The sequence below is a fragment of the Oncorhynchus masou genome, chromosome 8, assembly GCF_036934945.1.
Source record: "Oncorhynchus masou masou isolate Uvic2021 chromosome 8, UVic_Omas_1.1, whole genome shotgun sequence".
Classification (NCBI taxonomy): domain Eukaryota; kingdom Metazoa; phylum Chordata; class Actinopteri; order Salmoniformes; family Salmonidae; genus Oncorhynchus; species Oncorhynchus masou.
The window spans coordinates 12,475,317-12,491,139 of record NC_088219.1 but is presented as its reverse complement, the minus strand read 5'-3'; the positions used below and the strand labels follow the sequence as shown (position 1 = coordinate 12,491,139).

The window sequence follows — 15,823 nt, the reverse complement described above, 5'->3', positions numbered from 1 at the left end:
TACCTTCCATTAATAGCATGACTGACCATTATAATACTGATTACAGCCTCCCTAGTTGAGCCAGAAACCTTCCTAGAAGAGCTAGTAGACAGCACAGAGGAAGAGGTACAGTTGAAGTCGGAAGTTTACATACACTTAGGTTGGAGTCATTAAAACTCGTTTTTCAACCACACCACAAATTACTTGTTATCAAACTAGAGTTTTGACAAGTCGGGTAGGACATCTACTTTGTGCATGACACAAGTATTTTTTCCAATAATGTTTACAGACAGATTATTTCACCTATAATTCACTGAACCCCGTTACCCATTGGGTCAGACGTTTACATATACTAAGTTGACTGACTTTAAACAGCTTGGAAAATTCCAGAAAATGATGTCATGGCTTTAGAAGCTTCTAATAGGCTAATTGACATAATTTGAGTCAATTGGAGGCCGACTTTCAAACTCAGTGCCTCTTTGCTTGACATCATGGGAAAATCAAAAGAAGTCAGCCAAGACCTCAGAAAAAAATTGTAGACCTCCACAAGTCTGGTTCATCCTTGGGAGCAGTTTCCAAACGCCTGAAGGTACCACGTACAAACAATAGTACGCAAGTATAAACATCATGAGACCACGGAGCCGTCATACCGCTCAGGAAGGAGATGCGTTCTGTCTCCCAGAGATGTATGTCCTTTGGTGCGAAAAGTGCAAATCAGTCCAAGAACAACATCAAAGGACCTTGTGAAGATGCATGAGGAAACAGGTACAAAAGTATCTATATCCACAGTAAAACGAGTCCTATATCGACCTAACCTGAAAGGCAGCTCAGCAAGGAAGAAGCCACTGCTCCAAAACCGCCATAAAAAAGCCAGACTAAGGTTTGCACCTGCACATAGGAACAAAGATCATACTTTTTGGAGAACTTTCCTCTGGTCTGATGAAACAAAAGTAGAACTGTTTGGCCATTATGACCATCGTTATGTTTGGAGGAAAAAGGGGGAGGTTTGCAAGCCGCAGAACACCATCCCAACCGTGAAGCACGGGGGTGGCAGCATCATGTTGTGGGGGTGCTTTGCTGCAGGAGAGACTGGTGCATTTCACAAAATAGATGGCATCATGAGGCAGAAAAGTTATGTGGATATATTGAAGCAACATCTCAAGGCATCAGTCATTTTGAAAAATTCAAAATTTCAATTTGTGCTCTCTGTATTGTATGTATGTATGTATGTGTGTGTGTGTGTGTGTGTGTGTGTGTGTGTATGTATGTACGTGTATATATGTATATATGTGTTTGTACTGTACCTATATAACAAAGCAATGAAAGGTGTGTATATATGCACTTTGCAATACTGTAACCGTTGTTTTCCCTGTTCTGTTCGGTATCCTACGTAATAGTAAGATGGAATAACACGGTGAGGGACCATTCTGAATAAGCTGAAGAATGCTGTCGCTATCTAAGCGTCTTAGATGGGAAGAAAAGTACACATATCTATTTTTAATTAACTCCCTATATTAATTGACATGCCTACATTGCTACACAGCAAATGTACTGCAAGGTGTTTCAGTGGAATTTGACTTATTTCTATTTCAAATACATGTCATAAAAATGTTTACTCTTATTTCCACTCATGTCTTAGTTAACTGGCCATCTGTAAATACGTTGTATAGACGTTGTTATACTTTACTAAATACGTTGTATAGACGTTGTTATACTTTACTAAATACGTTGTATAGACGTTGTTATACTTTACTAAATAAGTTGTATAGACGTTGATATACTTTACTAAATACGTTGTATAGACGTTGTTATACTTTACTAAATACGTTGTATAGACGTTGTTATACTTTACTATATGCGTTGTATAGACGTTGTTATACTTTACTAAATACGTTGTATAGACTTGTTATACTTTACTAAATACGTTGTATAGACTTGTTATACTTTACTAAATACGTTGTATAGACGTTGTTGTACTTTACTAAATACGTTGTATAGACGTTGTTATACTTTACTAAATACGTTGTATAGACGTTGTTATACTTTACTAAATACGTTGCATAGACGTTGTTATACTTTACTAAATACGTTGTATAGACGTTGTTATACTTTACTAAATACGTTGTATAGACGTTGTATAGACATTGTTATACTTTACTAAATACGTTGTATAGACGTTGTTATACTTTACTAAATACGTTGTACGTTGTATAGACGTTGTATAGACATTGTTATACTTTACTAAATACGTTGTATAGACGTTGTATAGACATTGTTATACTTTACTAAATACGTTGTACGTTGTATAGACATTGTATAGACATTGTTATACTTTACTAAATACGTTGTATAGACATTGTTATACTTTACTAAATACGTTGTACGTTGTATAGACGTTGTTATACTTTACTAAATACGTTGTACGTTGTATAGACATTGTATAGACATTGTTATACTTAACTAAATACGTTGTACGTTGTATAGACATTGTATAGACGTTGTTATACTTTACTAAATACGTTGTACGTTGTATAGACATTGTATAGACATTGTTATACTTAACTAAATACGTTGTACGTTGTATAGACGTTGTATAGACGTTGTTATACTTTACTAAATACGTTGTACGTTGTATAGACGTTGTATAGACATTGTTATACTTTACTAAATACGTTGTACGTTGTATAGACGTTGTATAGACATTGTTATACTTTACTAAATACGTTGTACGTTGTATAGACGTTGTATAGACATTGTTATACTTTACTAAATACGTTGTATAGACGTTGTTATACTTTACTAAATACGTTGTACGTTGTATAGACATTGTTATACTTTACTAAATACGTTGTATAGACGTTGTTATACTTTACTAAATACGTTGTACGTTGTATAGACGTTGTATAGACGTTGTTATACTTTACTAAATACGTTGTACGTTGTATAGACGTTGTATAGACATTGTTATACTTTACTAAATACGTTGTACGTTGTATAGACGTTGTTATACTTTACTAAAAGACAAAGACTCATCCATCAAAAGAATTCCGAACACACAAACGACTTTAATGTGTACTGGCTGTAAGCACTGTGGGAGGTGAGTTAGGGGAAGTTGTAATGATATCAAGACTGACAAGCCATCCCAGTCAACCAGTTCCTTAACAACCCTTGAGTAGAGCGGACAGACTACCCAGAGGACAGACATATAGACAGAGACCAACAGAGACAGTGAGAGGGACAGAATATGCTCTTCCGAGCTCTTTTCCTGGGCATCATGCTCTGCACAGCACAAGGTAAGCACATTAATCAATGTGAGACTGTAGGAAGTGTTTTAAAATCAGCTCCTTTGTTCTCTGAATATTGTTTCCAAGGATGTGTCATGATTTTTTTTAACCAACGAGACCTCATTTAAATCTCATGGTGCTGTCAATATTCACACAAATGTATCATTCACACAAATGTACATTCACACAAATGTATCATATGTTCATGAGTTGTTTTGATATTTTTTTTAAATACCAACTTTTTTTGTATTTTGCATTGATAAAATTGCCATCAAAACAGTCAAATACATTTGTTTAAAATATTTAACAGAATAGATACATGCGATTTAATCTTAATTACATTTTTATGACAATTCATCTTTTTTTCCCCCCAAAATGTAACCATGGATGTAACAGAATTTGGACTCAAACGGATAAAATGTCATAGTGAAGACTGTTACAGTGAGAGCAGGTGTTTAGCTTTGTGGGTTCTGGCATCTGAGAGCAGGGGGGACAGGGGGGTCACAGGGGGTGGGGGGTAGACACAGAGCTAACAGAACATGTCCAGCTCCTGGTGGTTCCCCCACTCCGCCACCTCCCCAGAAAAAGCAGAAGTGAGAGTGGGATTGGGAAACAGGCACCCCGATGACCTGGATCCGTCCAGCAAGTCCCGAGCACAATGTGTTTCCTGGAGCTAGACGCTATCAGGGGTTCCGTTAAAAATACTTCCACACACAAAAAGACAAGCTTCAACCCTTCTTAGGAACACTCTCATTTCCCCTTTTTTCCCTGAAAAAAAACACTCAAATATGAAATAGACAGAAAACCCTTTATTGCAAAAATAATTATCTCTGGTGACGTTGATGTATACCAAGAGAATTATTTTTACTACCACCTTTCTATGGATGATACCTAAGGCATTGAAATTGAAATAACTCATAATTCACCATATGATAAAATTATATGTCAGTAACAGCAAATTACATAACTCTGGTACTGAAGTGTTGGCATCATGCCTGACAGAGGAGAAATTCAAGACGATGCGCTTCACTGATTCAAAGTAAGTGGATTGTTTGATGTCCATTTTAGTATTTTATACAATACAAGTGAAATACTGTGTTGTACAGTCAAATAAAATGTATTTTTTCTTGCAGGTTTGTTGCTTTGTATTAAAATGGGAAGTCTTCACTCAACAATGAGACAATGTGTTTTCACCCTCTTTCAGGTGACAAAGAACACCCTGCCAGTGAACCAGTTGGCATGACCATGGGGGACCTTAAACCAGTCTTCCTCCCAGCCAACCCAGAGTTCAGTCAGGCTCTCCCAGACCCGGTGGTAGCCCCTACGTCTCTATGCTGTGGAGTGGATGAGCTGAAACAGATACTCTCCCAACATACCCAGGACCAGCGAGAAGCTGCTACCTGGAAAGGAGAGGTGGTCAAGGCGCTGTCTCAGCTGGTCCAGGAGCACAGAGAGGTGTCCAGCGGCCAGAGGGAGGTCATCAACCTGCTGAAAGCCATGAAGGACCAGGGAGCTCAGCACCTGAATAACCTGCAGAACCTGGGCAGACACCAGAGTCTCCTGGTGGAGAACCACCAGGCCCTGCTGCTGCAGGTGTCTCGCATCTCCACCCACCTCCAGGACCTGGCCAAGAAACCCAACGCTGCCAGCCAATGAGATGCTAAAATCTTAACCTGACAGGCTGGCTGTCCAATCAGGAGGAATAAGCTTCATAACAAACTAAGCAGCAGTTCAATCCAGTTTCAGATTGTGGGCAATAACATGCTACTAAACCAAATTTGGTCAATAAGGCATACAATAGATAATGCATTGATCAAGTCAATTTGCTTGTATGGATTTAACAATAAACTGATGAACCAATCACAGTCTGATATCCCAATGCTAAATCACATTATCTGATTTGTTAATTTTTTACTGTTTTAGATTATAACATTCATGATTGATTACCAATGTATAGTATCACTCTCTGAATCGCCTAAAAACCAAATAAACAGATTCAAAATAACAGTTATTTTACAAGTCTTCTTTGTGATGCGCCGCCATTTCCTGGTTGCTAAAATTCTAATACTTTACCTAATTTCAGTTAATGTGGCAAAACAAACAATGTAGAGAATCATGGTACAATCCAAACTGCAGTGAAATATCTTTTCAATAACCAACAATATTGTAATTTCAGCTGTTTGAAGATGGTGTACAAACTAGAAAGTAAAAGACGCAAAAACTAAACTTAAGAATGGGAGGCATAGAAATAGAGCACATAGAACAGATATACTGCTTCTTAGACTTGCTTTCAATGGGAATTACAGATCTATAACTCACATTTCTTTGTGAGTTTGGTGGGGTCGCCCCAAAAAAGTTACATATTGTAGCTTTAAATTATTCTTGCTCTTCTGTCCAAGGTAGATCCTGTTCTATCTATCTGTCCGGCTCTGCATTTACTGCTGATGACTCAATTCCGTCTGCCTATTACTCGACCCTCCTTATGCAAGGATGGATCAGTGTTATATTTTTCAGTGGAGGTCTTTAAAATGTTCAAAACATTTTCAACCCCCACCCTGAAAAACAGCGATCTGTACAATAAACTGTTCACATATTTAGAAAAAATGTAATGATTGAAGTTGAAGATGAAATATATAAACTGAATACATACAAATCAGTGAGGCATCCACTTGGATATGTTCATCCCTGAGAAGATAGGTTTTAGAGTTACAGTGTAGTTCATGTCGGGGGGTGTTGGGTCTCCGTTTTAGAGTTACAAATGTGATAATTCATTGAAATCTGTTATTACCGTAGTCTGTCTATATTCCATGAAACATGTGAGGAACATGTGAGGAAACATGTGATGTACATGTGAGGGATTGTTAATATTGATTGTTTATTCCTGGTTCTGTCTTTGGTTTGTTGACAGAGCGAAGTCGTCCAGTAATCAGGCTGAACTCTGTGTTGCTGAGGGAGGCTGAGAGGACTTTGCTTTTAGGAACGTCATTCACCTTGACCTGTGAGGGGGACAGCACAACCACCTTGTCTACCACAGCGTTCAAAAGGAGGAACTCTAAACAGGGGAGTATGATTACCACCAAGTACCTTACAGCAGACTACACTGGCACATACAAGTGTGTGTATGACAACCAACCAAACCTGTTCTCAGAGGTCCACATCTATGTGAAAGGTAAGTGTTTTCATGACATGACATCTTTTATGGACGTTGAGAGTGGGAAACGCGCTCTAGAAATGATAAATTATCATTATTATTATCTGTCCAGATGCCAAAGCCACACACAACATTGTATGTTTATCAGCTAATATGTCACAAATTAAGTCAACATTGCTCAACCTGTTATGTTCCTTATAGATCCCAATAACGTCCTGGTAACCCCCCGCAACTTGAGAGATGTTGAGGAGGGCGGGGATCTTCTCCTTTGTCAGCTGACAGACCCCAGTGCCACAGACATGTCCCTCCATATGGCCAACGGAGACCCAACACCCCCCGACATGAACTACACTGTCAATCCCAGGAGAGGGATCCTCATCAGACACCTTCTGACCAGCCACAGTGCAAACTACATATGCAGCGCAAAGCTCAATGGGGTCACAACACGCTCCAAAGACATCACTATCAATGTCGTTCAAAGTAAGATGAAGTAGATGTCTGTGCATTTTGTATTTTTTGGACATTGCATTGAGGTTATTAGTCCCAAAGCATCTAAACACATCTACTTCTATGTGTCTGTTCCAGGGTTGCGTTGGCCACCGTCTGTGTTAATTGAGGTAGATGGGTATGTTAGTATTGTTGGAGAGGAGCTCCTCATCCCCTGCATCACCAGTAACCCTAACCACTTCTACAACGTCACCTGGAAACACTCCTCCCTCAAAGTAAAACAGTAACCTGTCCTCAATTTCTATCATGAAATCATATATGTTTCCCATTAGCTTGTATGATACAGTATATGTCTGAAGATCTGAACTGATATGTTGTTTTTTATATATTTTTTATATATGCAGACATTGAACTTCTTTCAAAAAGTAATACAGGACAAGCAGGTCCACATCACCAGTACTGTGACTATCCCGGCTGTGACCATGTCTGACACAGGAAACTTCACCTGTACAGCCATCAATGAGGCTGGGGCCAACAGGTCTACTACCTACCTGGAGGTCGTAGGTAAGCATTAGGGAAAGGGGGTGTTGATCTACCATCTAATATGTTTGGCTAGCATCTAATATGTTTGGCTAGCATCTAATGTGTTTGGCTAGCATCTAATATGTTTGGCTAGCATCTAATATGTTTGGCTAGCATCTAATATGTTTGGTTAGCATCTAATATGTTTGGCAAGCATCTAATGTGTTTGGCTAGCATCTAATGTGTTTGGCTAGCATCTAATGTGTTTGGCTAGCATCTAATGTGTTTAGCTAGCATCTAATATGTTTGGCTAGCATCTAATATGTCTGGCTAGCATCTAATATGTTTCGCTACATGGGAACATATTTATGTAAGCCCGCGAGATCAGGATGGTAGTAAAAGGCTAGTGTTGATCTCCACAAACACCAAACATGGAAACCTGTTTTAAAAGTGAAACTCAGCTCAGCATCCTCAAAGGAAATTGTGGTGTGATAATTTAAAATTAATTAATTAATTTAAAATTTAAAAGTTTTGTTGAAGTTTGTGATCAAAATAATGTTCTTTAAAGTTCTCTCTGTTTGTCTTTCTCCTTCCTTCAGATGAGCCTTACATTAGGTTCATACCCCGCCTGTCACCCAATCTATACCAAAATGGCTCCTTAGTCAATGTGAAAGAAGGGGAGAACCTTGAGATAAACATTCTGATCGAGGCCTATCCCCAAATCAAGAAGCATTGGTGGGACGTGCCCATGTCTCACAGTCACAACATCTCCACTCATGGCGACAAATGGACCGCCCAAGGCAATAACAGGTCATTATTTTCCCAATAATTACCCTGCTTCTGAATGTGTATACCACATCATTTCTAAAAGATGCTGAATAAATACAGGAGCCGGTGCTGTTACTTGATCCTGTCCTGTCATCCTGTAGGTACGAGAGCAGCCTGCTGCTACACAGAGTCAGGTCTGAGGAGAGGGGCCAGTACACCCTCCACACCAGGAGCACGCGCCTCAACAGCTCCATCACTTTCAATATCCAAGTCTACCGTAAGATATCTTATTCCAATGTGACCGGTCACACCGACTATCAAACTAGAGAGAAAATATGGAGCAAAACTGTTCCGTGTATTGTGAGAGTGACGTGATGATGACTTACACAGTGCGATGCTGTCTGTCCTCTCTGACTGATTAGAGAAACCCAATGCGATGCTCAGCCTGAAGAATTCTACCAGCCTGATCTGCACCTCCTCTGGATACCCAGCTCCCACAATCCTCTGGTACCAGTGCCCAGGAATACAAAGCACGTAGGTGTAAAAACTGCTGATGTAAAAAAGCGCTCTATATACTCAATTTGATTGATTGTAGGTTCTCTAACTGGATAACAATAAGCCAAGAGTTTTGCACAGTAAAATATGCAGAAAGAGCTGTTTCACTTTTAAATGAAATAGGCCTATTGTCTCTGCTCATCTTGACGTTCCTCTGTGTTCAGGTGTGATGCGGACAATGACACCGTGGAGGTGCAGCCTCACTTCACCAGCACCATGGAGGTGCAGCCTCTCTTCACCAGCACCATGGAGGTGCAGAGTGAGCTGACCCTCAGTCCCTCAACTGAGGAGTTCACAGTGGAGTGTGTCACCTTTAACTTTGCTGGCAAAAATCAGGACATCTTCATATCGCGTAAGACGGCCATTACAGCTATATAGTATACTGCACAAACAAAAGTTGTGAGATTCTCACATGGCGCCGGTGGTCTCTTACTATGACTAGTACTGAAACAGCCACCAGTAGTGTTATTTCTCATTTCCCTGTTCAGTATTGAATAATGTCATGAGCTGACTTCAAGGGCATTCAAATGTACTGTGTTGTTTGCTATGTTTTAGATGTTGTTGCTGCCCCTTCAAAAACATTTGTAATGTCCGAGCTGTTCACCCCCACTCTCATTGGAGCCACCAGCACATCAGCCCTTCTGTTCCTTCTGCTTGTCATCGTTCTGTACAAGTACAAGCAGGTGAGCTGCATTTACTGACTCGTTCATTGGCTTTCACTGCCCAAAGACATGTGCAGTTAGACCATTACACAACATATGTTTTCTCTCATAGAAACCCAAATATGAAGTCCGGTGGAAGATCATCGAGGCCAATGATGGGAATAACTACACCTTTATTGATCCTACTCAACTTCCTTATAACAAGAAATGGGAGTTCCCTCGTGATAAGCTGAGGCTTGGTATGTTTTATTGTCGTTTTTAGGGGGTTGAAACAGACATCAGTACATGAAACAGTAATGCCTGACTCTTCTAGGCCAGATTCTGGGAGCAGGGGCTTTTGGGAAAGTTGTGGAGGCCACTGCCTATGGTCTGGGGACCGATGACAACATGACCACCCGTGTGGCAGTAAAGATGCTCAAGCGTGAGTTAGCCTCCTCATACTGTTCGTAAACATCTTTAACCCTGCAGCATTACTTTTAATTTACAGAAGGAAGTCAAAATGATTGTACAATATATAACTGCTATTGGATACATGCTGGCATGAAAGTAGTTCCCATCATAGATGAAGCAGTATCTCAGTAAATGCAATAATTAAAGAGCTGCTACTCCTCTTCAGCAAGCGCCCACTCAGAGGAGAGAGAAGCTCTGATGTCAGAACTGAAGATCCTCAGTCACCTGGGATGTCATGACAACATTGTTAACCTGTTGGGGGCGTGTACTCAAGGAGGTGCGACAAACTCTTTTCTGTACTTGCATTTCCATAGAAGAAGGTAACATGACTTGTTGGGTGAGTTTCATTAGTTAACTAAATAGGTCATCTCATTGTTGTGTTCGACCACAGGCCCAATGCTGATGATCACAGAGTACTGTGGCCATGGCGACCTGCTGAACGTCCTGCGTGGCAAGGCCAAGCTATTCCTGGACTCCATCCTGAGTGGACCAGGGGTTCCAGAGGTTCCAGGGGATAGTGATCACTACAAGAACACATGTAGCCAGGAGTCTCGTGTCAGGAGGTGGGCTGAACGATCACTAACATGCCTCTAGCCTCAACTCACTCTCCTTTCTCCATTCTCCCACCAGAGACATGGTTTCTGGGTTAGTGAAAGTGCACCAAAACGAGAAATGAGAAATAGATGTGAGGCACAAGTTTCCGTCTCCACACATGTTTTATATACCGTCAACCAGGTGACAACGCTTTGTATTCATCTAGCCAGTGACCTCTCCTGCCCTCATTTATGCATTGCTCTCTGTGGTGCCGTATCAAAATCTACATTCTATACTAACAAGGCATTCATGCCTCTTGACGCACGTCATGGTCTCTACGTTATCACTGACCGTACATTTTAATTTCTACACAGAATACACTGAGTGTACAAAACATTAGAAACACCAGAACAGCCTCAATTGGTCGGGGTACAAAGTGTTGAAAGCGTTCCAAAGGGATGCTGGCCCATGTTGACTCCAATGCTTCCCACAGCTGTGTCAAGTTGGCTGGATGTCCTTTTGGTGATGGACCATTCTTGATTCACACGGGAAACTGTTGAGCTTGAAAAACACAGCAGCGTTGCAGTTCTTGACATACCGGTGCACCTGGCACCTACTACCACACCCTGTTCAAAGGCGCTTCATCGCCTGAATGGCAACATACACAATCCATGTCTCAAGGCTTAAAAATCCTTCTTTAACCTGTCTCCTCCCCTTCATCTACACTGATGTAAGTATATTTAAGAAGTGACATCACTAAGGGATCATATCGTTCACTTGGTCAGTCTATGTCATGGTAAGAGCAGGTGTTCTTAATGTTTTGTCCACTCAGTGTAACTGTCCAATGTAGACCGTAGAGTAACCTCTCAGTCCTTTGTGTCTACAGTGACAGTGGGATCTCCTGCTCCAGCTCAGACAACTACCAGGACATGCATCCAGCGCAGAGGCCCAAATACTGCCCTATGGGTAATTAACATCCATCTACACACTGCAGTAACACAGAGAGGGTTGTGGAGTGGAAGGGCGATCTTTCTCTCTGTCTCTCTGCTAGGTTATGGAGTGAAGGTGGTAATATACACTGTTAAGTGTCATATAGTCTCTCTCTTCCTCTCTCTCTCTCTCCGTCATAGGTTCTTTATGTGAAGATCCAGAGACAGACACCTGGTCGCTGGACATAGAAGACTTGTTGAGGGTTTCCTATCAGGTGGCTCAGGGAATGGACTTCCTTGCATCCAAAAATGTAATTGTAATTTAAAGTCAACTCATGTAGTGTAACATGCAGATTAACACATGACTATATGAGTGAAACCAATGTTGTCTTTGCAGTGCATTCACAGGGACGTGGCCGCTAGGAACGTCCTTTTGACCGATGGCCACGTGGCTAAGATCTGCGACTTTGGGCTCGCTCGAGACATCGAGAATGACTCCAACTATGTGGTGAAAGGAAATGTGAGTTAATAAAACAATATAAAGAAATAAAGAAATCACTTTAGATTAGGAATCTCCGATTCTCCAATGATTGTGAACTATGTTTCTTCCCAGGCCCGTCTGCCAGTGAAGTGGATGGCCCCCGAGAGCATCTTTGACTGTGTGTACACAGTGCAGAGTGATGTCTGGTCCTATGGGATACTGCTGTGGGAGGTCTTCTCTCTGGGTGGGTCTTTCTGGCACTTAGCATGGGTGCCAGTCTATCTGTTCGCTTGCCAATGAAAATGAAGTCGGCAAAAGCACAAACAGATCTAGGATCAGGCTAGGTCACTCTGGCACATGATGACAAAAATGATGTCTTATGTTGAATCAAAGTCTTTTAGAAAAAAATATTATTTTTTTTCATAAATGTTTTGTTGTTATTTCTAGGTAAGAGCCCATACCCTAATATTGTGGTGGACACCCGGTTTTACAAGATGATCAAAGCTGGATGCCACATGTCACAGCCGGACTTTGCCCCTCCAGAGATGTGAGTATTTTACCTCAAGATCGGCGAAAAGAGATGATGTAACCTGACACCCTGTTGCAGTATCTGAAACTGAGAGTTCTCCTCAGATACACCATCATGAAGATGTGTTGGAACATGGAACCAACAGTGCGTCCAACCTTCAGTACCATTGGTCAGCTTATCCAGAGTCTACTGCCTGACCAGCCAGACCAGGTCAGATGGACTTAAGTGACCCACTGTAGAGTCTTTTTACATTTTACATTTACATTCTTTCACTTAGCATTCCGCTAACTTCGTATTATTTCCTAAAGCAGGATTTTCTGTACTCCTAAAATGTATTTAGAAGTAAGAATAATGTACTTTTATGGGTAAAATGGTTTGGGGACATCAACACTTTTAATTTGACACAAAGTATCCTTTCTTCTGCCAGACCTACAGGAATGTGCAGGATAAGACAGCACAGCGGGAGTCAGGAGAGCAGAGTGACCAAGCTAAGATTAGTGAGGATTGTGATCAGACACTGAACCACGAAGAAGAGGAACAGCCCCTGATGATGAGGAATAACAACTACCAGTTCTGCTGAGAGCACATCAGGCCATCCTCCATTACTATACGTTCATAGATGACTGTCTGCCGGTCATAGCCAAGAGTTGGATGGACTAGACACACCAAATTATCCAAATGTCTTGACTCTCACTGTACAGAACATGGTTTTAGTGTCATACAGTACCTTTTTTTACGAAGTGCAAAGTCAAGATCCAGTAAGCAACAACCGTTTTAAAAGGAACTAAGCATGTATGCCTTGAACATTTTATGTACAGAAAATGACCATAACCCCAGACATTATTCTACCCATTTAACTTTTATATTTACACAGATCAAGATATTTTACAAACTCTGATCGGACTGTGACAACTTAATGCCAGGTAGCTATGCATGGGTAAAAAAATCCCTAGTGGAACCCAAGTCAGGGAGAAAAAACAACATATTACAACCTGTGTGTTGTGATAATTGCATGATTTGCTCTATAACCTGTTAGTTCATATGCCTTGACACCGTGATATATAGGTCTGAAGCCGAGACAATAAGAAAACACAGTGATATATAGGTCTGAGGCCGAGACAATAAGAAGACACAGTGATATAAAGGTCTGAGGCCGAGACAATAAGAAGACACAGTGATATATAGGTCTGAGGCCGAGACAATAAGAAGATACAGTGGCAGAATAAATTCAACCACACCTTTGTTTCATCACAAAACCTCTGTTTGTGCAACTAGAAAAAAACATGTTGACTCACCCTACTTGTAGAGAAACACCAATGCCATCCTCCTCATTTCCATGTTGAGGAAACGGTCTATAACTCAGTCATACAGTACACGCTTTTAGTTGTCCTAGGCTACCTGGCTAAAATATTTGCTCGCTAGTCTAACAATGACAATGTGATGCAACAATTCAAGTTGTTTCGGTCAATGACGTTTTGCTTTTGATGTGATGTTATTTGTGTAAAGCAAATCCAAGCTGGCTTCCCTTGATGCTTTTTTTGTGTGTGCCAGGACCATTCACAATTGAGCTCACTCAGTTTAGCTCACCGCTGATTGGTTATTATTGAATTTTTATCAAGAGAGGTCAAATGCTTGCTGTATTCCCTTGCATTCAATGATATGGGAGGCAACAGTGACATACTGTTTTCCACCAGACAGCATCAGATAGATGAGCTACAGAGACAGAGGGGCGCTGTTTGGCTCGCTCGGATGCTTTCTCTGGTGGGACACATTCAGCCTCTTGCGACTGGGAAGAAAATGATGAAACACAGACAGATGAAAGGAAATTGTTTTATGTTTTTTTCTTGGTACGTTTTTTTGGGGTGAAGCCTGCCATGAATACTGCTTAGTGAGCCACTGCTTAATGCATCTCTTTAAAAATGATTGGAGAATGGAGGCACTTACATATGCAGTTTCATTTGTTTCCAATACTCAAAGTTCTCAACACCAGGTCTACTGAACTGAGATCAACGTTTCAACATGCCTAAGTAACACAAGACATAGTTACTGCGAAAACGTTTTTATATTACGGTGGGCAGTCAAAGTTTTGTGTTTAGCCAGTGTGTAGCCTTGGCTCACAATTAATTTTGAACACGTTTTGCTGTTTTGGAGATTTGTTTTGTTTTGTTTTGGCTCGTTCCAAATGGATGAGAGTTAAAGAAATGTACAGTACCAGTCAAAAGTTTGGACACACCTACTCATTCAAGGGTTTTTCTTTATTTGTACTATTTTCTACATTGTAGAATAATAGTGAAGACATAACTATGAAATAACACATATGGAATCATGTAGTAACCAAAAAAAGTGTTTCATATTTCAGATTCTTTAAAGTAGCCAATCTTTGCCTTGGTGACAGCTTTGCACAATCTTGGCATTCTCTCTACCAGCTTCATGAGGTAGTCACCTGGAATGCATTTCAATTAACAAGTGTGCCTTGTTAAAAGTTCATTTGTGGAATTTCTTTCCTTCTTAATTTGTTTGAGCCAATCAGTTGTGTTGTGAAAAGGTATTACACAGAAGATAGCCCTATTTTGCAAAAGACCAAGTCCATATTATGGCAAGAACAGCTCAAATAATCCAAGAGAAACGACAGTCCATCATTGCTTTAAGACATGAAGATCAGTCAATCCAGAACATTTCAAGAACTTGATTTGTTTAACACTTTTTTGGTTACTATATGATTATATATGTGTTATTTCATAGTTTTGATGTCTACACTATTATTCTACAATGTAGAAAACAGTAGAAATAAAGAAAAAACCTTGAATGAGTAGGTGTGCCCAAACTTTTGACCGGTATTGTACGTATATTATAATGAATTGTAGCAACATATTTTCCCTATTAAAAGTGCTTGTAACAATGTAACAACAATTACTGCATTATTGGTCTTGCCTTGAGTGTAAGAACATTTTACCAATACATGGAAATGTACTGTAAGTATGTAATCAAATAAAAAGGTTTTCAAAGAGCAATAAGCTCAAATTAATTTCCTACCTTCTATGAATTCCTGATACCAGGTCATAATACTTAGTTGTTGGAGTATCATATTCCCTGCAAAGTTATTCTATCAGGTAGGCTACTATACATTTCTTTGACCCCATACCCTTTACCATGAGTGGCTATGTTTTCCATGCACACCTACCCCAAATATTCTTACATATATAGACAATTTCGGAGAAGCAAACCCATTTCTTGTTACTATCAGGAAGTGCTGAGTTTGCCCTCATTTCTTGAAAAACAAGAACCTAGACATTGCATAAACATTCAAGTTACTTCTCCTGCTAAACTATTTTGCAATTCTGGTAGATGACACATACCCCTTCATAACCACAAAAACTAACCATAAAAAGTAAAAATGCACAAGAGAGATTGGATATAAAAAGAGTACAAATGATTGATGACAAACCACAGACGAATAACAAATTTATGCTGATCTTTTATGAACAGTTGCCCTACTATAACCATTAACGGTATGTGACTGTTTATACCACTA

The 15,823-nt window shown here is 40.1% G+C and overlaps 1 protein-coding gene across 1 annotated transcript; it reads left to right on the top strand.

Annotated features, from left to right (window-relative positions):
- The first annotated feature begins 3,112 nt into the window (after positions 1-3,112).
- Positions 3,113-15,316, top strand: LOC135544104 (macrophage colony-stimulating factor 1 receptor 1-like). The gene is made up of 21 exons (XM_064971486.1): positions 3,113-3,272; positions 6,172-6,432; positions 6,616-6,894; positions 7,000-7,136; positions 7,266-7,425; positions 7,983-8,193; positions 8,313-8,428; positions 8,574-8,685; positions 8,871-9,058; positions 9,262-9,389; positions 9,481-9,607; positions 9,682-9,789; positions 9,985-10,095; positions 10,210-10,381; positions 11,239-11,318; positions 11,483-11,592; positions 11,679-11,801; positions 11,895-12,006; positions 12,210-12,309; positions 12,396-12,501; positions 12,719-15,316. The coding sequence occupies exons 1-21, from the start codon at positions 3,224-3,226 to the stop codon at positions 12,869-12,871; spliced, it is 2,943 nt and encodes a 980-aa protein (XP_064827558.1). The 5' UTR covers positions 3,113-3,223; the 3' UTR covers positions 12,872-15,316.
- The last annotated feature ends 507 nt before the right edge of the window (positions 15,317-15,823 follow it).